The 19,779-nt window shown below is 42.4% G+C and overlaps 3 protein-coding genes across 4 annotated transcripts; 1 reads left to right on the top strand and 2 right to left on the bottom strand.

The window, feature by feature from the left end:
* Window positions 1–222: 222 nt before the first annotated feature.
* On the bottom strand, window positions 223–6,484 carry afmid (arylformamidase). Its single transcript, XM_035638461.2, has 11 exons — window positions 6,337–6,484; window positions 5,291–5,381; window positions 4,252–4,356; window positions 4,086–4,134; window positions 3,912–3,997; window positions 3,727–3,799; window positions 3,447–3,544; window positions 3,193–3,271; window positions 1,682–1,817; window positions 1,223–1,327; window positions 223–959 (listed from the first exon to the last, which is right to left on the bottom strand). Exons 1-11 carry the CDS (start codon window positions 6,361–6,363, stop codon window positions 930–932), a joined length of 879 nt encoding a protein of 292 aa, XP_035494354.1. The 5' UTR covers window positions 6,364–6,484; the 3' UTR covers window positions 223–929.
* A 1,080-nt stretch (window positions 6,485–7,564) lies between these two features.
* On the top strand, window positions 7,565–11,176 carry tk1 (thymidine kinase 1, soluble). Its single transcript, XM_035638464.2, has 7 exons — window positions 7,565–7,765; window positions 7,945–7,976; window positions 8,337–8,450; window positions 8,983–9,076; window positions 9,298–9,387; window positions 9,671–9,790; window positions 10,470–11,176. The coding sequence occupies exons 1-7, from the start codon at window positions 7,700–7,702 to the stop codon at window positions 10,647–10,649; spliced, it is 696 nt and encodes a 231-aa protein (XP_035494357.1). The 5' UTR covers window positions 7,565–7,699; the 3' UTR covers window positions 10,650–11,176.
* A 607-nt stretch (window positions 11,177–11,783) lies between these two features.
* Window positions 11,784–19,656, bottom strand: syngr2b (synaptogyrin 2b). 2 transcript variants are annotated; one of them, XM_035638462.2, is made up of 4 exons: window positions 19,408–19,656; window positions 16,685–16,922; window positions 14,455–14,591; window positions 11,784–13,934 (listed from the first exon to the last, which is right to left on the bottom strand). In XM_035638462.2, the coding sequence occupies exons 1-4, from the start codon at window positions 19,516–19,518 to the stop codon at window positions 13,674–13,676; spliced, it is 747 nt and encodes a 248-aa protein (XP_035494355.1). In that variant the 5' UTR covers window positions 19,519–19,656; the 3' UTR covers window positions 11,784–13,673. The 2 variants fall into 2 exon arrangements, with proteins under 2 accessions (XP_035494355.1, XP_035494356.1); XM_035638463.2 differs by lacking the exon at window positions 19,408–19,656 and adding an exon at window positions 17,082–17,461.
* Between the last annotated feature and the right edge of the window lie 123 nt (window positions 19,657–19,779).

The following is a 19,779-nucleotide window of genomic DNA, read 5'->3' as shown; positions in this document are numbered from 1 at the left end:
TGGTGAGCACCAGAAAGTAAAAGAGTTTTTCTTCTTCACCATGTTCTTAGGGGCTCCGTAGAAATGTACATCTTTTACAAAGAACACTAAAATAAGAGCAAACATAGTTCTGCGTTATGTTTGGGGACAATATGTAACACATGACTAGTTATATTAGAATCAGAATACATATATATTCTGCACCATGCACACAGTACCCCTACACAAACAACTGCCAACACATCGATTCAGATATTTATTGTGATTTGTCCCTTGAGATCAACAGAACAGAACAGAATAATGTAACATATATTAAAGAAAATAGAATGAGGACAGTAAGTTACAATGTGTAGCAGTAACATTTTATTCATATTTTATTTGAAGACGCGCCTGGCTGAATATTAGTATTCTGCAACCGTATTAAGGTTAAATAAAAAGTGCAAATATATAGTTTTCATTATCAACGTTTACAAAGTGCTGATGACACATCAAATTCCCTGCGTGAGATATCAACATTGTGGAGGTTACAATAAAAAGCTACATTCACTTTGTATATGTCATTACCCTGTTATTGTCCTTTCTGGGGACTTGTGGTTCAGATTGTCACTGTTTACAAGTGAATGTCAGCGGGTTTGTCAGCTCTATGATTTGCTACAATCACCTTGAAAAGGTTCAGTTTTAGGCACAAAATGTTTTTACAACTTGTTAATGTGGTGGTCAAATATTAAGCGTACTCAGGGCATTTTCTGAGAGCAGTGACTACAGTGAACACAGTTCATAACAAATTATGAAACAAACAATATGTGCCATATTTGATTTGATGAATCAAAATGGATAGGAATTGTACATTTAAAACAGCTACATGATTATTACATATTATCGGTGCGTGATGACTGACGAGTATATCGATACGGAGGTATGTTGATATTAGATGGCAGGTTGAAGACGCCTCAGCTCTTCCCCATCATCTTCAAAAGAAGCTACAAAGAAATACAAAATTAAAATTTTCCTCCTGCCAACTGCAAATCCTTCAAGACTAAAGGATGTATAGTTCATTATTCATGTAGCTGAATGAAAAAAAGATGTTTTCTCATAGCTCCAGGTCGTACATCAATACTTAACATTAATATCATAGCTGTTGGTCAGAGAGAGAAAGAAACATTCTGGACTTTCTGTAAAATAGCATTGACATTCATATTAACTAAGAGTTGCAATTAGTTGAAAATTCTGACTGCGTGCCTACCTTTGTTAGGTGATACTCCCCATCTACCAGCTGCTCGATGATATTGAAGTGGTCTGTGTTTGGCACATCCTCCATGGTCACATTCAGTCCAGACGCCTCTAAAGTCTTAAAGGCAGCAAGACACAGAGGTGAAGATATAGCACATTTAGAAACATAAACATACCATTTTAAATATGATCATTTGATGTTTCTCAGTAAATCCCTATCCAACAGATCAGTGCAAAAGAGAAAAGAAACATACAACAAGAGGATTTAGGGTCCAAAACAAAGGCCATATATTACTCTGTTGATGACTAAATGTATACATAGTGTGAAGAAGTGTGACATATTCACCCTTCTTTCTTAGAAATAATATAACCTGATGAAGTTATCATTATTTATCGAGGTGACAATATTAAGTTAATAATGTACTTTTTACTCTGACCAAAGTAGCATGCGTTCTCTAGCAGCAGCACTGACTTTGTAGTATTCTTCGGACTGCTTGCGAAACTCTGGCGAGTCGTGCTCGGCGACGGCCACAACGACGCTGCAACTGGAGGAGGAGAGTTTGAGCTGAGGGACCAGCTTGCTGGGGCTGTTCCTGATCGCCACCTCCCTGCAAACAGGAGACACCCGGGGGACAGAGGAGTCAGACACTGACTGGCACGACAGACCAGCAGAGGACACTTACAGACACACACACACACAAGGACATTTACAGTACAAGCACCGTTTCTCCACCACAAGGACAATCAAATCACTTCAACGCTTTCTACATCACCGTCATGGCATTTACGCGCACACGCATACATATGATGGTTTTGCTGCAGGGCTTCTCAGCCTTATCTGGATAACGATCCCATTGTTAGATCTGAAATGATCCAATTTGAAGAACTAAGCAGTTGCATTAATTGTTATGTGATTTATAGTGTAATTTTCTGAAAAGACTATACATGTCATTGTAATTTTTTTTTTATAAATACAAAATTAGATTTTTTTAAAAATATTCACATTATACTTGATAGTTAGAAGTATCCAACAAACAAATTTGTACATCAGGTGGCACCATGTGGTGTCCAGGTTGACAAACTCTGGATTACCGAGAGTAATCAGGTCAAGTAAGTCAATGGCATAGATGTTGTTCAAAGTCTGATTCCTGTAAAACCCTAGTTTATCTGGTCAGTAATCAGATTATACCCTTCTGCTAGTGTAGCATTGCACTCCAATAACACTGTCGTACTCAAGACGGACTGTTTTAAAACAAGAGTCACGTATCAAAACCAATGGACCTGAACCACAGATAACATCTTGCCACACATTCCTCTTCCTTGTGAAAAACCTGGTGCCTATATTACCCACAATGCAACTTAAAAAGTGAGAACTGTTCAGTCAGAGAGTTGGCAGTGTTGTGCTAGCAGTGGCTATCGTAGCCTTGAGCTGCATGCTGTGATGAAGAGCAGGCTACAGAGGTCAAGTAAAAATGGTGACACCACTTGATGCAATGTGTTAAGACTTAACACGACTCCTTCTGGAGACGCAGCAGGCTGTGCACAACTTTGCAGTAGTACTGACAAAGACCTCTGAATGGACTTCGACGTGTTAAAAAAGGTGGAGTTTCCCTTTAGTGGAAGGGAAAATGACCTGGTATCATTATCATCCTCTCACTGTATGTGCCTCTCCAACAAAGATGGGTGATGTAGAACAGATTAAACAGCTTTTTATTTTATATTACTTCACTCACAAACCTGACAGACACTTTTCATTAACCACTGGTTATCAGGATTAGGGTTAAGGTTAGTATCATGAGACTCCAAGTTTCATTCAGCTGATTTCTAGCTGTTACCCATGCTATTCCTAAGCCTATAAACTTTATAGTTATCCAGGGTACAGCGCGACTCTACACAGAAATTTGATGATGTCTGATTACTGTCAAACGTCTGTAACAACCAGATTAATACATGTAACTGCATTAAACATTGACATCTACATACTCAGTCATCTTCAGAGGCTCATTGACATAGGTGGACAGGATTGGCAGAAGGTCATATATGCCACTGACCAAGAAAGCCCCTAGAAGACAATTATGAAAACAGTTTGAAAACATTACATGGGTTATGCAGCATGTGTATCAATCTTGTATTTCTGATCATCGTTTTCTTCCACTTCAATATACTGCTAATCACAGTGAGGCCAAGCACTGTCTACCATCTCTGTCGCTCATCCCATTTCACTTGATGGACCTCACCTTTGATCTGAGGAGTGATGCTATACTGCGACCAGTCGGTGGAGAGGACCATTGCCGCCAGGTGAGCCCCTGCAGAGTGGCCACACAGGTACAGACCACTGAGGGAGAAATCAGGGAGATTTCATTAAACACAAAATGCGTCACAGCTGATTACTGATGGAAATGGTGACATCTTAGTTCTTTGTGAATGAGAGACATGGGAGAGAAAATAACATGATACATTGAGATGAACATTCTTCAAACGGGATGATGGTAACAAGGGGGGGAAAAGCAAAGGTACCTAATGTGAGAATACTGCTGAATGACAGACACAACACTCCTGCGTACTTGAGACACCATCAGGTCCATGTTACCTGAAAAGTAAGTGTAGGGCCACAGTCAGAAGGTTGACATTACCATCTCCTTAAATGATCCGTCCTTCCCTTAGAACAGTCTCAACTTTGCCACAAATGAAATTACTCTTACCTTTGGGGGCGATGTCGTACTCAACGGCAACCACCACTACCCCTTTATGAACGAGTGGAACCGCCATGAATCCTGACTCCTCCTTGCTGCGTGTGCACAAAACATCAGCATGAAAAAGCTCCGTGAAAATCTGCGTAACAATTCGGAGGTTTCCGAGAGTGGAGCACTGTGTACCTGAGAAACTGCCAGTAACCGCCATGTATGTAAATGACAAGGGGGACATCTGAAACAGAGGAGATGAAAACTGTTAGTTCTCATGCACAGCATCAGCTCCTGGATACTTACTAAGCAAAACAATGGGAGGTGGTTTGAGCGTCACGGCGGCAACACATTTCTGTACCCAAAGAGTTGGTGCTGGGTATGTAGACATCCAGTTTCTCTCCATCTCCCTCCCCGTATGGCACGTTGAGCAAAGTTTGAGCCAGGCCACGGGCTTGCTTCGTACCTGAACAACACGTGGTGTATCAAAGCATTACATATCAATCAACATATACAGAGTCAGACTATGTACACATTTTTCAGCTGTCAAAGATTTTGCCAGATTCTTTACACTCTGGAAGCTATCACTTTTAGTATTTCTGGGTGAGTTATATGAGCAACTGGTTCCAATTGATACGTAAACAGGCATTTATTTGGTATGTTTACTGTTATGTAGCGGATCGGATTTTACTTCTTATTTCTTCCGATATCCGATCCAGTTATTTTAGCCAATATCGCCCGATACCGATATGGAATACCAGATCGGGACATCCCTAATCTACTGAATGTACTGATATTTCAATATGAAATTGCACATAAAAAGATAATGATTTTTTTTAAAAAGTATATATATATATATATATATATATATATATATGTCTTTATTTACCACAGGAAGAGGCAATATCTTATATATATTTATAATTCTGGATACAAAAGGGTTAGGGTAAGTTCAATATTAGTCCATGTGTGGAGCGTGGTGTGGAACATGAACAGGTGTACGAGTTTGTATTCTGGTAGCATGTTGGGCTTGTCGTTCTTATTCTATTTTGTTAAATGTTGACCCCCTTCACAAAGCCAGTGTGTGATTTGTGAAGGCCAAACCCCAGACGCATGTTCGGTCACAGTGTCCCACTCCAACACGTTGGCCACAACATAACGTAAACAGACACGAGATGTTTCATGTATCAAAGCCTCCAGTATCTGAACTGGGCCGATTATCTTCCTGAGAGGTTAACACATGTTGACGGGGACACACCATACGACCCGACACCTGTCCTCCCACGCTGCTGCGCTTTTCCCAATCCCGGGCGATCACTCGCCACTAACTAGTTCCCTCGGTGGTGGTGTTGTTGTCGTCGCGTAATTTGCCCTTTTTTAACTTCAGAAAACACACCCACCTTCTCCCAGAGCCCTCACGTGGGCCTCGACCACGTCGTCCGCCGACATCCTGTGCGACCACCGGCTGGGGGACAGCTGCCTCTCGAGCTCCTGTCACACGGAGACACTTGAGTGCGCCGGACGGACGTGAACGCCGGGGACACGGAGCACCGCGAGCCGGGGACGGACACCGTGAACCGCGGCGAAACAGCGCCCCCCGGCGGTTACATTACTCCTCTGCTGCTGGCGAGCATTTCACTGCGGCTCCCTTCATTTGTGCTCACAATGATGGGTAACAGTCCAAATGTGTTACTTTCAAACAGGAGGAGTTGGAAAAACACAGTGTATGTTTTGGTTTTGTAAATGACCACATCCGGTCTGAGAATATGAGAGATCGCGGCGCTGAGGTCGTGATGGCCTTCCTATCTCCTTCTCCTTGACCTCAGTGGAAGACGTCGTGAGGTCAAGGAAAGGTGTAAAGGAGGACTGATAGGACTCTTGTACTACTTCGGAATGAATCGTTTACGTCCGTGCATGGCGCGTCACGTCTACTATCGCTGCCGCAATGAATTGTGGGGCGTATATATCTCCTTACTCTGACTTAGGAAGCTCCAGTGTACCCTATGCTAAAGGAGATAGGAAAGGAAGCATTGAAGCTCCTTTCCTGTGAATTTAGAGAATCCGAACAGTTCTTATTATGGCTGCTGATGGAATACTTCCGGGTCACGTCATGACAATTTGACAATTCGACCTCACCTTTTTTCGTTTGTTTTCTATTGATTTTTTTGTTTGTTATTCAAAGTATAAAATGAAAATCAAACCTTTAAATATATATTTATATATTTATCATCGCTTTTTGACCATGAAAAAGAAAAACACCGTGAATTTCAATTTCATGTTTTTGTGTTTTTAAACAAAAATCAAATAACCACTTTTTTAATACCGGTTTCTGAAAAGAAAATCCAATGACCTAAACATTAACTGACCGGGTCATAGTTGACTGTTACACGCACACCACTCACAGCAAGGGAAGACAATTTTGAATATCACTCAAAGTCAAACTTACATCTTTCGTCAGTTCACTCCAATGCATTGTTTTAGCGCTTGAAGGGTCTTAATTCACCTGGGGTCTGCAGACGGATATATCCAACCAACAAGTGCTGGTAGGTGGTGTAACTGTAGCCTGCTGACGAAATGAACTTCAGACCCTGATGTTTGAAGAGTAATACATTGAATAAACACTGCACTGTCACTAAAGCTGCAGAAAAACTCCACCCTCGAGGGTGGAGGGTGGAGGGTTAGTGTTACTCAATATACATTAGGAATTATTTCAGTCTGTCAGGGACAATCACTATTATCAGTATCACCATAGACTTTACAGAGCCTAAGGTTTTTATCCTATCATAACTGTACTATAGGGAAAAAAAGTTGTTTTAGCCAAGCTACAACAGTAAGTGTCATGTAAAACTTTTTACTCTCCATGCAGGTTTGTCATGCAGTAATGTGCAATCGTTTTAGGCCATTAACATGTTTCCACTCCAATCCGGTTACACAGGATTTGCAACAGGGAGGCGTGCTATCGGTCCCAAATTCATACAGCCAGAGTCATAGAGACCTATCAGATTCATCAGAGAAAGAAGAACAAGTCCTGCAATAGAAGGTCTGGCCACCACAGACTTGTGATCTCGACTTCAAAGAGTCAGTGTGGGATCACAAGGACGAAGAAAGATATTGAAATATAGTAAATTTACAGAACCGTTCTAATCCAACACGTTTAGAACTGTACTACCTACTACCTTCTGTTCACTGTACTTTGTATGAAGTTAAATAAAAACTATACATATGGAATTGTTTTTGAAAGCATCTTCATCTCACATCTCTTCCTGGCGTCTTGGTCCAATGTATGTATTTATATATTATACTGTCTTCATAATATAAAATTAAAAGTTTTGCCCCAGACTGTCCTCAGGAATGTGAGAGAGAGAGTTGGGCCTTTGCTTCAAATCAGACAGAGCGCCAAACACAGTTATCTGTGCTCTGATTGGTCGACGGCAGGAACATCTGTTCGGTTACAAAGACGCGCTATTTTTATCGACGCGGGTGAAGGAAGACCCGCCCCCACCATTGCCTTTGATTGACTTATCGGGATACCCCCCCTAACTCTAACCAATCATAAATAGTCATAACTAAACCTAACCCAATCAGAGTCAGGATGGAGGAGGGTGTAAAGCCTAAAGACAAACGTCAGAGCTGTTGATTCTACTCCCATTGGTCAAATGTATTTCCGGTATAAAACCAGCCACCGGTTGTTGCTTGCGCGCCACATTCAACTTATTTTTCCAGAGCCGCAGCTTCTAAGAGAACAAATCACCTGTAACACTTTTTTTTTGTTAGCGGCACCTTTATAAATTCCGCCTCTTTGAATAAAAATGGACTGTGTGGATTTTCCGAGAGTTCTTCCAAACTCGCCGAGGAAAGCCCGGGGACAAATTCAGGTGGGTGTCAGAATAATCTAACATTATAGTTTACATTAAATCGTAACAGTAACCTCCACGGACAGTTTAAACTAGGCAAGCGTGACTCAAAGCTAACGTTGACTTACCTGTGCACTTAAATGAAAGCGCAATTTCGTATATTCCCGAGACGTTAACAGTCCCTCTGCTGCTGTCTGCAGGTCATCTTCGGGCCGATGTTTTCAGGAAAAAGGTGAGTTATTCATCCACAAAATCACAACAGCGTGTGTCTTCATCAGCGAGGCTGGCTGATCCTTTTTCACTCACCGTTTACAGTAGTGTAAAAACAACACTGAGCGCCCAGACTCCACCGTCCCGCCAAATCTGCTGCATTGTTTATTCAGCTCCCATCTGTACCGTCTGCCTACTGCTCTATGTTCCCTATAACACACACGATTCTAATTACATTACACTAAACACGATACACAATGTTCATTACCACACATGTTTATATGGTGTAGTATTAGAATGAAATCTCTGTTCGGTGGGCCACTGACACATTACACATGACTGAAACAAAAACAAAACTGCTCTTCTGTCTTTTACTTTGCAGCACTGAACTGATGAGAAGAGTGCGACGTTTCCAGATAGCCCAGTATCACTGCTTGGTGATCAAATACGCCAAAGACACACGCTATTCGGACAAAGGCATGGCTACACACGACAAGTAAGTTGTTCATGTGTTTGGAGATGTTAAACAGTTTAGTTTTAATTTGTGTATGGCAGTGTATGAGATTTAACAACCTCAACTAATGCAACATGAGGTAAGAGGGCTGTCACTCAAAATAAGAGATTATATTCATTTGCTTATGCCTTATTACAAATTGTAGAGCAAAGAATAGAAAGGAAATTTGTGCAGCCGAGGTTGGATCCACTGAAAGACTGTTCGACAAATCACATGGTTGGGATCCGATAATATACAAATGGTGTATTTTAAATCATACAATTTGCATCTTTGGAAATGGGATGGAATGAAACAAGGACTTGCATTGATTGCATTTGAAATGGGTTAGACGGAGAGAAGTGTTTTGTCTTTCTCCAATGTGATCATGATACCCGAGCAAAAGCTGACCACTAGTGGTGACATTCTTTGGAAGCTGGTTGATAATGATATTAAAGTATAAAATATTTATCAGGTACCTTTCCTTAACTGTTTTATTTATTAATTTTTCTCACCTTTATTTTGTCAATCTTTACAGAAACACAATGGAGGCAGTACCAGCCAATAGTCTGGGAGAAGTGAGGTCTCTGGCACTGAACGCCTGCGTCATTGGAATTGACGAAGGACAGTTTGTAAGTGTATATATAAACTGTGTTTTTTCCTCTTAAAGATTTCACAACCAGGGAGACCAGGCTCTCTTAATGTCTGGACTAGTGGAGAGTGTTAATTTAGAGGAACCATAAGTTCAGGTCTTTGACTTAACATGTTGTGATCCAGGATTTATATTGGCCTAAGATGTGACAGGAGGAAGTCGTCACCCTCTAAAATCTGTGCTTCTATTGTGCTGCTGTAGTTTCTAGACACAGTGGAGTTTTGTGAGGAGATGGCCAATTTGGGAAAGACGGTCATTGTAGCTGCCTTGGATGGAACCTTCCAGAGAAAGGCAAGTATCTGAGTTTGTCTCTACATGTCAGCGTGATGCTGGCAAACACTTCATATTAACAAACAGACACTGTGAATGCTGAGGGGTCAGACCGAGTGTAGACACAACAAGATGTCAAAAACAAGGAACACATTTTTGAGGGTGGGCTGTGAACAATCTGCAGGCAAAGCACTTTAACAGACAGTTCAATGCACTCTTTATTTCACCCTATACAGTGTCTGTTCTGTCCCGGTAATGAAGTTATGCCTGACCAGTTTTTCTGCCGTCCTGTGCATTCCCACAGCCATTTGGAAACATCCTGAATCTTGTTCCTCTCGCGGAGAGCGTGGTGAAGCTCCACGCCGTCTGCATGCAGTGTTACAAAGAAGCTGCCTACACCAAGAGGATAGGAGCAGAGCAGGAGGTGAGGAGGCAAATTTACATTAATAAGCTGTAAATTAAATTGCTTCACTACACTTGGGCCCTGTTCAGAGCCGGTATTAACATCCATGTCAGGTGATTTAATCACAAGTGGACAGCTATAATAGGTGTGAATGCAATAAAGACACACTGAGGACACATTTAAGATCTGATCCCAGACCACATCCAGAGGTGGTATTGGACACATTGCCATATTATTTTTCGCAGTTTGAATGCAAAGGCAAAAGTTTCATAATGAACCGAAAATATTTTTACACTGATTATCGCTACATATCGATTTTCTACTTTTTTCCCCAAATGGGTCAAAACTAATGTCATTGTAAAGGTGCATGCAGCACATGGATTCGACAACAGACACATAGTCGGACTGACTCAAAACAACATTTAGTCTTCAAACAGGAATGATGTACATTTTTATATGTAGAGCGGGGAAGTGCGATATGACCTCAAGTCACAAGGACACATGGTAAACGGCAGTTCCCCTCAGGCATTAAAACTGACAAAATTGAAGCTGTTCACTTGTGATCGGATCTTGTTGTAACCAGGTCTGAACAAGGCCTTTTTACTTTTTGTTCTTTTAATTTTACTCATCTCTGTTGCTGCATGAATCTTAAAATACTTGAATATATATTTTTAACAACTATTGTTTATCTGTGTCAAAGGTGGAAGTGATCGGCGGAGCAGACAAATATCAGGCGGTGTGTAGAAAGTGTTACGGGGGTTTAATGGCGGACAAAGAGAACAGTGCTCCTCTCAGGAATGAAACTCCACAACAGGCCCTCGCCGGAAAACTCGTGGACTGCGGAGTTCCCAGGAAGCTCTTCTCCTCTCTCCACCTCTGACCGCTGGCATAAGACACGTGGCAGAAATTCGGCGGAGAGTTGAGAAATTGAACAATCATTTGTGTGTGTGCATGTATGAGGGCTTTGGAAAGAAAGTGTATTTTTATCTGAGATACTTTTAAAATTATTTTGGATTGGTGATGGTTGGTATTTAGGTGCTGAGAGTGTTTACCATGGAATCAGGTTTGATTCTCTCCTGTTACTTTCTCCTGTAGGTGGTGTCAAATTGTCATGTTTGCTTGTTGCAGTGTTTTTACTTCATCGGTAGGGACATGTACTTGATACGGTAAATGACCAACAGAACATTCATTAGGCTTCAGACTACCATGAACATCTATAACCTTTGGTGTATTCTGAGACTCTTAACTGTAGTTTTTCTTTCTTGTCATGAGGTTTTAATTTATTATTTTTATTTAAAAAAAGTTTGTTCTGCCATCATTCATAATGAATTTGTGGAAATGTTGACTCGTATTTCATTATGTATGGCAGAGATGGAGTGGTATTGTAGTAAAATGTATGAATTCAAAGAGTAATCTTTTTTTACTATTTTTCTCCCGAAGATTTAAAAAAAGAAAATGCCCTTTCGTTAGTAAAACATAGTAAATGTTAAGGTTTTAAGATGTGTAATCCAGGGCATTCACATACAATCAAGGACCAAAATAATCTGTTACCTGGCAGGCATGAATGGAAAAATCCTCCGTACTACAGTATATAAATACTGTACTACTGCCATAGTCCAGACATTGTCTCAATAAGACGCAACATCCCACGTTTGATTTTATCCTAAACAAAATGTCTCGGGTAAATTGCTGTAATGCTTCTGACACCAAACGATGAAAGAAAAGGGGCATACGGCAACTTAATAAATTCAGTGATTATAAAACAACCTGGAAACGCAATAGGAAAAAGAAAAGAAGGGATCTCTGCCAAAGCCAGCGTCATATATAAAAGTGGGGGGAAAAACAACCTGGATTTGCCAGTTTATCCATAAACTCTGAAATTGAATGGGGTCTTCCTTGGTTCATACCCCACCCCTGGTTATCTTTTTAGTCATTTTGGAGTAATCCTGCTGACCAACAAACCAACAGCGATGAAAACTTAACCACCTTGGTGGCGGAAAAGAAACCAGTAGCATAAGATTTTGTGCCAGTTTTTATAAAACAATCGAAGTAAGCATCACAAATCATTATCATAAACATGAATTCTTACAAACTGTTCTTGTCACAATTCTGGGACCATTCAAAAATAATCGAATCTAACAAAATATGCAGAATTACTTTGCCAAGTCATTGTAATTTTAATGTGGGCTACTCTATACATCGAGTCAACTTCTCACACCAAGTTTTGGCCTCATTACCATTAAACTGCAGGGAGAAGCTGGAAGCAGTCAGTTGAGTTATTCAAGCTTGGTGATTAAGACAAACTCACATAAATACATAGATTCCAAGTGCTCACTGAAGAAGAGATATCACATATTTTCCAGAACATGAAACCTAAAATGAAACATAAATCACTCTGGTGCAGCATTGAGGGCAGCTTTGATACACAGCTGTTTAAACTAAATATAGCATCAGTATTTAATCATGGCACATTTTACTCTCACTCACTTTCACTGTAATAACTTTCAAGTTCAGTTTCTCTCCTTCAGGCACAAATGAAAAGAAAAAATCATCAGCAAAATATATTTTTGCATATATATCTGCAAGTGTTTTCTTCTTAAGGTCAAACCATACAATCGACAATGTTTACACCCATTAACTGCATCCTGTTCGATGAATATAGCCACATTCAATTTCTGATGTATCATTCACAGATCCAAAGAAAAACTGATCTCAGGCCAACTCTTGACTTTGACTGAGCTGTTCAACTAACAAACAAAAAATGACAAAGTAAACCGGGACAGGTGTTTGCTTCTCACCATCGCAGGCTGAGGCGTTAATCTGTCATCTGTGAAGACACACACGCTGCCTTTGACTGTTCAGCTTGGGCCAGTAAACTGGAGATAAACATGGTGTCACCGAGACCTTGGAGGAAGTGCGAGCCCTCGCTATTCACAGAGTAAAGAAGAAGCATTGTTGCTGCAGATCGTTAATAAGTTACTCTTCAGAATGAGGACATGCTCCGTGGATAAACTTGTTCAATAAGTGCATTGTTATCTACATTCCCCCTCCCCCCGTCTATCTGAATGTTAGATACAGGTTTAAAGAGCAACACTGACTACGCACATCCAATGAACACGTCCACAGTTTGGCAAATGTAACCTAGTGCAGGTGTTTTATGGTTAGATGGCTCACTGCACAATCCCCACAGAGCACCCTTTTCAAAAAATCGTGACTCAATCACAGAGGGACTTTGGCTTTACAGATGTCTTTTACCACTATACTCCCAAACAATACTTGATTTAATACATCCTAAACTGTTTATAGGTCCTCAAGATACTGGAACTGGAGGGGGAAATCCTCTAAATTAATAAGAAACGAAATCAGGCACATACAACCATTAAAATGGCAGCTTCGCATTGTGACACCTATGTACAAACGCACGTTCGCAGGCTCCAGCAGAGAGTAAATGAGAAACACATCCAGTGTTTTCTTCTTCCGCTCCGACTGGAGCTTCATAAAGTCACATGATGTGACCTTTGACCTCCTGGGTACATTCCATCTACCTCTCCCCTTCAGGATCAGCCCAGTTGAGGTAAGAGTTGCATCTTTGCACAGAGGTCTATAGTCAGATTACCCAATCATCAGCACTAATCTCAACAATCAGCCTGACTTCTCGAGACCTGACAACAGACCCTTTGTCGTAAACTGCAGTGTCCCTCATCGCTAAACTTGCAGTTGCACTGCTCAGGTTCTCAAATTTGACAATATTTGTGTGTGTATGTGTGTGTGGGGGGGGGGGGTTTAAATCAAACGTGAAACCACATCAATATGATATAGTTCCGTGTCTGTGCAGTGCAACTCCAAGTCACTCTATCAGCAGATGACCGGAGACGCCACCTCGGCTGTCTGAGCTCCCTTTGTCTCAGTAGACGGGCGGCTGGTAGCCGACGTCTCCTTGCGGCTGAGGGTTCGAGGTGAAGGGAGGCTGTTGGTGCATGTCGGGCACACTGCTGGGATAGGCTGTGTAAGTGGTCGGGGTGTAGGTAGTCGGATTGTAGGCGGTGGGGGGGTAGGTCGGAGGGTAAGGGGTGTGGTGATCTGCTGGCGGCTCTGCGTAGGTTGGAATAGTAACTTCATTTACACCACGGCGGAAGCGACCCAGGGCAAAGTAGGCTAGGATTCCCTGCAAAATGAGATTAAAATGTCAAGGTCAGTCAAGCTGCTTTAAAAAAAAAAAAAGGTCTACAGTATTTCAATATATCACTTTGACTTCACACAACGTATACTTTAGACTATTAGATCGGAAAAATAAAGCCCAGCAGGCCAACAATAAGGTTATTCTATGGAGAATCAACTTTATACTAGTTTATTGTAGTAACAGTTTGCTGTTGTGCTGCTTAACACCTAACGGTCAAATGTGACATGGTCCCTACGAGCGCTTGAAGGCATCAACCTGGAGAACCTTGTACTATCTTCAGCCATTTTACCAGGTGAAGGTTTGATGTATCAGTGATGTATGTATCTCACGTTTTAAGAAGTATCTGAAAAAGCTATGAAATTATGTCAAAATAAAATATGTGGAAACAGAATGGTTCTGAAACCCCCTTTCCAAAAGGCACCGATAATCAGTAATCTGTTGTGCGAGATGTTTGTCTGGTGAAATTACAGCTCACTGTTTATAAAACCTTTGTATTCCTGCTCACCCAGGTGGCGATAGAGAAGAACGAGAAGGCCACGGTGGCGCGGGCAGCGTCCTCGGGGATACCACTGACATCATGAGTGCCACCCCACTGATTGGCCAACAGGCAGAAACACACAAACCACAGGAAGGTCCAGGCCCCTAGAAAACACACAGATCGACAGACACCGATGCAAATGATTGTTTTTCCATACTGTAATATAACAAGTGCTCAGCTGAAAACCGCTGATATGGAAAAGTAATTATTCTGAAAAAACACACAACAGAAGAAAAAACGTCAACAGAATAAAAAGGTCTCTCCTTTCGCCAACTGCTCAAATGACCACAAGCTGTTTTTCAAACTACCACTTCTTTGTTTCCCAGAAGAATGGCTGACTGTGAACTGTGTTGTTTGCAGCTAATGAATGTTTAATTTGAGCAGAATCTGTGAGGTCATCCCACCCATGCACCCTGCAGCTTGTTCTTCCACTGTATGCAACACGGAATAATAGGCCCTACATGTAGTGTTGTGTCAGTAAATCAGGCAGGCGGTCTGTCCCACATTACACCAATAATCAGAGGCTTTCTGTCGGAAGAGGTTCACATTAGTATGAGAATAGTAAAACTAGAAGGGGGGCTTACAGACACTGCCCAATATTCATTTTCGTCACTCAAACAAATAAAAACTTGGTGTCCTGAGAATCTTTTTCTAGCGTCCACTCAAACACCTTTTATTACTATAACTACGTTTACTTGGCTTGTTTCTGTGCAAAAGGAAGTCTTTTTTAGACCTAGAAATCTTCAATGTGGGTAGCAAATTAGCAAAAAGTTGCCTGTACACGTTGAGCAGACGATAATCAAGGTTAGCATCAATTTGAGGAAAATATCTGGAACAATAGCTGCCAAATTCTCGAATATGGGTACATTCACACGAATGTATTTCACAAGGCAGGGGAAATTTATTGGTATTGTACATATGATACCAGTGGCATGTAATGTATATCAATAATAATATTTGGTTAGATGTGACTGTCAAAAAAGAAAATCTTAAAGACTTAAAGGTTTTTCAATTCTCAGAACCTACAGCCAACCTAAGGAGTCTACAACATTCATAGTTGTTCAGCAGATTGGATAAGTAAATCAAGTTTTTAAATGAAGTCTCTGATCCTTGCAATATTTTTCAGATGGTAGAAGCTCGATTTTGATACTGACCCAATGGGATTGCTGGAATTTAGGTCTGGAGTGAAGATAAGGCCATATAACTACGTCATCTGTATACACGTGACAAGAAACCAGACCAAACTAGAAACCAATTTAAATTATATTTGCCAACAGAGGCATGTAAGGATTGAATAACAGAGGTCCTAGAACCGACCCATGCGGCGCTCCGCACGTTAATGGGAAGCGCTCTCATGCATAACTACCGATTGATACAAAGACGTCTCTTTCTTTGAGGTATGAAACGGTTAGGAGGACCAAAAGAGTGCTCTCGTCTGTCTGTTAATATACTGTATCCGTAACAAAAGCTGCGGTGAGGTCTAATAGCACGAGGACAGAGACTTTACTAGTTAATGCTGAGTTTAAAGTCATTCAAACCTTGATGAGAGCAGTCTCCACACTGTGGTAGGGTCTAAATCCAGAGCAAACAATGACAAGATAATTACTTTAGATTTGGTGAATTGCCTTCAAAAATAATTCCTAATGACTTTAGCTGGTTTGATATGGGCCTGTAATTATTCACAACTTAAGGATCCAGATAAGTTGGAGTAAAAAAAAAAAAAAGTGGTTCGATGACTGCGGTTCTCATGGCTTTAGGGGAAAACTCCTGAAAGGAGCGAACTATTTACTAGCTGCAGCTAATCTGTTGTCAGGCAACGAAAAACCTCAAAAAATCTCGGGGGCGGCAGATCATCATCGGTACATGGAGGATTTAAGACGAGGAACTGTTTCTTCCTCGTTGTGAGAGTCATGGCATCAAAAACGAGGCACTTCCGAGTTGTTTGCTAAACTTACTATGCAGGTTCAGTTAGTCGCTAACTTCATCCATTTGCTGTTCAGTGCTGAGCAGGCACTTTACAGTTATCTGTTGAGTCTGGGAAGGGGATCAGTGAGAATGTTGAGCTAAAAAACACTCTGGGACTGCAGAGTTGAGGATGAATTCATAGGGGCTTGACACTTTTCACACCACATGTTAATTTGATCCATTGTAAATAAAAAAAAATAATACAGACTAGTGCAGTTTTAAAGCTGCTCACCTGAGAATGCCATGTCAGCCATGACTGCATACTTCCTTTCCTGTGCATTGCTCATGAAAGGCAAGTAGACATCCAACACCAGAAAGGCCACGCAGGCCAGGAAGGCAATCACCCCGATGCCAACAGCATATTGGCACGCCGAGTCATTCTGGTTGAAGATGCACTTTGCCTCGGCACTATGGGAGCTGTTGATGTATCCCTCTGTTGTGATGCAGCCAAACACCACCATGGCAAATATCTACATTCAAACAGAGAAAAGAGGAAAGGCCGCAATTAATGACAAGTGAATGGACATAAAAATCCCATTATGACTTCCAACCTTTCTTCCACCTATAGGTTTCATTTCCTGCACATGTCATGTGTTTCAAGCACAATAGAAAAATCAATAACCACAAACTTGTATCAAAGTCACGTTATCGTCCAATGAAGGTTCAGTTCAATTCCCGGAATTATTTGGACACACTTTTCCTTGGTGGTGCATTCAAAGACACTCTGACATCCGGAATTTGAATCTGCTTTCAAAATACAGTGCAAACAAGAGCTTAAGTTGTCACTTAAAATAATGTGACAAACCATTTTGACAGTGTCACAAAAACCTGTCTGCAATGCGTTTGTACTTTACATAAAACATAAATAAGTAGGCGTCATCACAAACGGTCTCTCTCCGTTTTGCTGACTTTTGGAACACCCTCAAGTGTTTGTGTTCTTCGTGCGGTTTATAAATTGAAGAGCTTTAACTGCTGCCAGGTCCCTCTGACCGTCCCGTGGTCTGCTACTGTCTGCTCTGGTTACCCACCTAACCATGTGACCTACTTCTGGGTGCAGCTGCCTGCCATGTGACTCCAGAGATGCCACCAGTTCACCAACAATACTCATAATGAGATCTGGGAGGAGGATAGAGGGCCACTGTTTAACGTGTGGGAAGGAGGAGTAACCATAACCCAGCCAGACAGAAGGTAAAGAAAATGCGCAGGAGGCAGAGACATTAGGAAAGTGAACACGGGGACTTCCAAAACACAAATGAGACAAAGTGAGACTGGGGACCGTTAGAGTAGCAGCTGGATGTTTCTTTACATAAATGCACAGATGGAAAGTGTTGAGACAGATGTCAAACAAAATGTATAAAAAGTCTATTCTTTCTGAGGATGTTGCTCTGTCAGCAGTGAGTGAATAGCAGAATCAATGCTGCCATGTTCTTTTTGAATACTTGTATTTGCACATAAACTAAAAGGATCTAAAAGGAAGTGCATTTACTACAGTCGAGACAGCTGTGTCGGGAAAGAATATGAAAAGTCTGCTCCGAGAACAAGATCAAGGAACAAGTCAAGTGTGGTGCATCGTGGGACCCGTAGGCGGGCACCAAACATTTATTTTCTTGTGCCATAGGTGCTGGATCGCTGGAGCAAATAAAATCACCGGAGATGGATGGTGGCCTGGCCAGGGGCGAATTTGAGATGAGTTGAGCACAGCGGTAAAGTATGTATGTGTAAAATATGGAAAGAGAGAGAGAGAGAGAGAGAGAGTCGGAGATTGAAAGGTATCACCTTACCTGCCACCAAGCACCTGTTTACCCATGACACAAATTTTATCTCTCTTTAACACGCAGGCACGCAGGCACGCGCACACACACACACACACACACACACACACACACACACAACAAACTGTTGTGGCAACCAAGGGCACATTCTGTCCTCAGTCTTCATCCACCACACTGTGTCAGGTTAAGCCGTGTGTTTTCCCGCTGCCTGAGTGACCGTGCCTGTACATTAGCCAGGGGCCTAAAAAGAAACAAAAAACAGTTCACGCCTCATGAAACACAGACACTAAAATCAATGGTTGTCACAGTAGTCCAAGATATGAACCCGTAAAGAGAAGGCACCACAACCACTGAATGAAGATCCAACTCTGACAGTTTCAATTCACCGGGGAGATTGGTCAAGGGAAGATATAACAGGTCAGAGCCAGTCCTTTAATGTGTGAGCCCAGAAATCACCAGGAAGTGAACGGCTCTTTATGTTATGTCACATATGTGACTGTGTGGTTGAGATTCATTGCATCATCGTCACCAGTGTCCTTGCCACTAAAGGGACAAACCGGCGCCATTCGACTTGCCTAGCAACAGGTGATCAGCGGTGCGCAGACACTTCCCAGAACTTTCCCCGGGACGTGAAGTCCCCTCTCTTGCGCAAACATGTCTTCTGGCCCAATTCCCGAACACGACATGCCCTAGTGGAAGGCGACTGCCGATAAGTGTCGGGACAGAAATCCTCCTTTGGGGTCAAGTGCGCACAGCTACGGAGTTCGAGGCACCCACGAACATAGAGCCTCCACCCGGGTCCGGTGCTCCGCAGGGTTCCGCGTGTGTCTGACAGCTTCCTGCCCTTTGTCCTCTGTCGACGCCACCGTTCACCTGCTCCGAGCTGCTGTCACACACCAGCCGCGCGCAACACGACGCGGCACAAAGTCGCCTGTTGTTCCGGCCAACACAAATGAAAGAAATATATACATATGAAGCAGGCTATGTGTGTGTGTGTGTGTGTGTGTGTGTGTGTGTGTAGTAGTAGGAGGCTATATATATGTATATGTACATGTATGTCAGTTTCAGCCAGTTTCAGGGCTCCGTGCCAGACGCACCTGTTCTTTGGCCGCGCTGAATATTCTCTTCCTCCCCGTTAAAAACAAACTCTGTCGAAGCGCACAAACGGCCCCCGTTCACTCACCCAGCTGAGCAGCCGCACGATGGTTTGCGGTTGCCGGACAAACTTGGAGAAGTCGAAGCCTCCTCCGGCCAGCGAAGCGCCGTACACACTCGCACCCTGCGCGTCGTCCATGTCGCTCCCCGCTCGGCACTGACCCGACAGGGCGGACTACACGCCAGCTTCAGATTGCGCACAACGAAAAGACGCGCCGCCTCCGGGCGCGTTGCTTCACTCGAGCAGGGACGAGGCGAGAGGAGCTGCGCACCAGCGGCTGCGCGTCAGACGGGGCGGATGTGGCAGCCAGGACAGGAAGGACGATCCGGTGCGCCTCGCTGTCATCGTTCCAAAGTCTCCACCACGCCTTTCGTTCAGGGAGAAACAATCTAGATGTGC

This window comes from Scophthalmus maximus, chromosome 8 (genome assembly GCF_022379125.1).
Source record: "Scophthalmus maximus strain ysfricsl-2021 chromosome 8, ASM2237912v1, whole genome shotgun sequence".
NCBI classification, from domain to species: Eukaryota; Metazoa; Chordata; class Actinopteri; order Pleuronectiformes; family Scophthalmidae; genus Scophthalmus; species Scophthalmus maximus.
The sequence above is the reverse complement of the archived record's forward strand: the minus strand, read 5'-3'. Positions and strand labels throughout refer to the sequence as shown.

Bases quoted from the DNA above. Each gene is read 5' to 3' on its own strand.
- afmid (XM_035638461.2), bottom strand. From the start codon at position 6,363: ATGCATTGGAGTGAACTGACGAAAGAT. The intron at 3,272-3,446 runs GTGAGGTCCATC...ATTGTCTTCTAG, and splicing joins CATCACTCCTCAGATCAAAG to GGGCTTTCTTGGTCAGTGGC. The intron at 960-1,222 runs GTAGGCACGCAG...ATTTCTTTGTAG, and splicing joins GGGAGTATCACCTAACAAAG to CTTCTTTTGAAGATGATGGG.
- tk1 (XM_035638464.2), top strand. From the start codon at position 7,700: ATGGACTGTGTGGATTTTCCGAGAGTTCTTCCAAACTCGCCGAGGAAA. The intron at 7,977-8,336 runs GTGAGTTATTCA...TTTACTTTGCAG, and splicing joins CCGATGTTTTCAGGAAAAAG to CACTGAACTGATGAGAAGAG. The intron at 9,791-10,469 runs GTGAGGAGGCAA...TCTGTGTCAAAG, and splicing joins GGATAGGAGCAGAGCAGGAG to GTGGAAGTGATCGGCGGAGC.
- syngr2b (XM_035638462.2), bottom strand. From the start codon at position 19,518: ATGGACGACGCGCAGGGTGCGAGTGTGTACGGCGCTTCGCTGGCCGGA. The intron at 16,923-19,407 runs GTGAGTGAACGG...GTTTGAATGTAG, and splicing joins TCGTGCGGCTGCTCAGCTGG to ATATTTGCCATGGTGGTGTT. The intron at 14,592-16,684 runs GTGAGCAGCTTT...TGTGTTTTCTAG, and splicing joins GGCTGACATGGCATTCTCAG to GGGCCTGGACCTTCCTGTGG.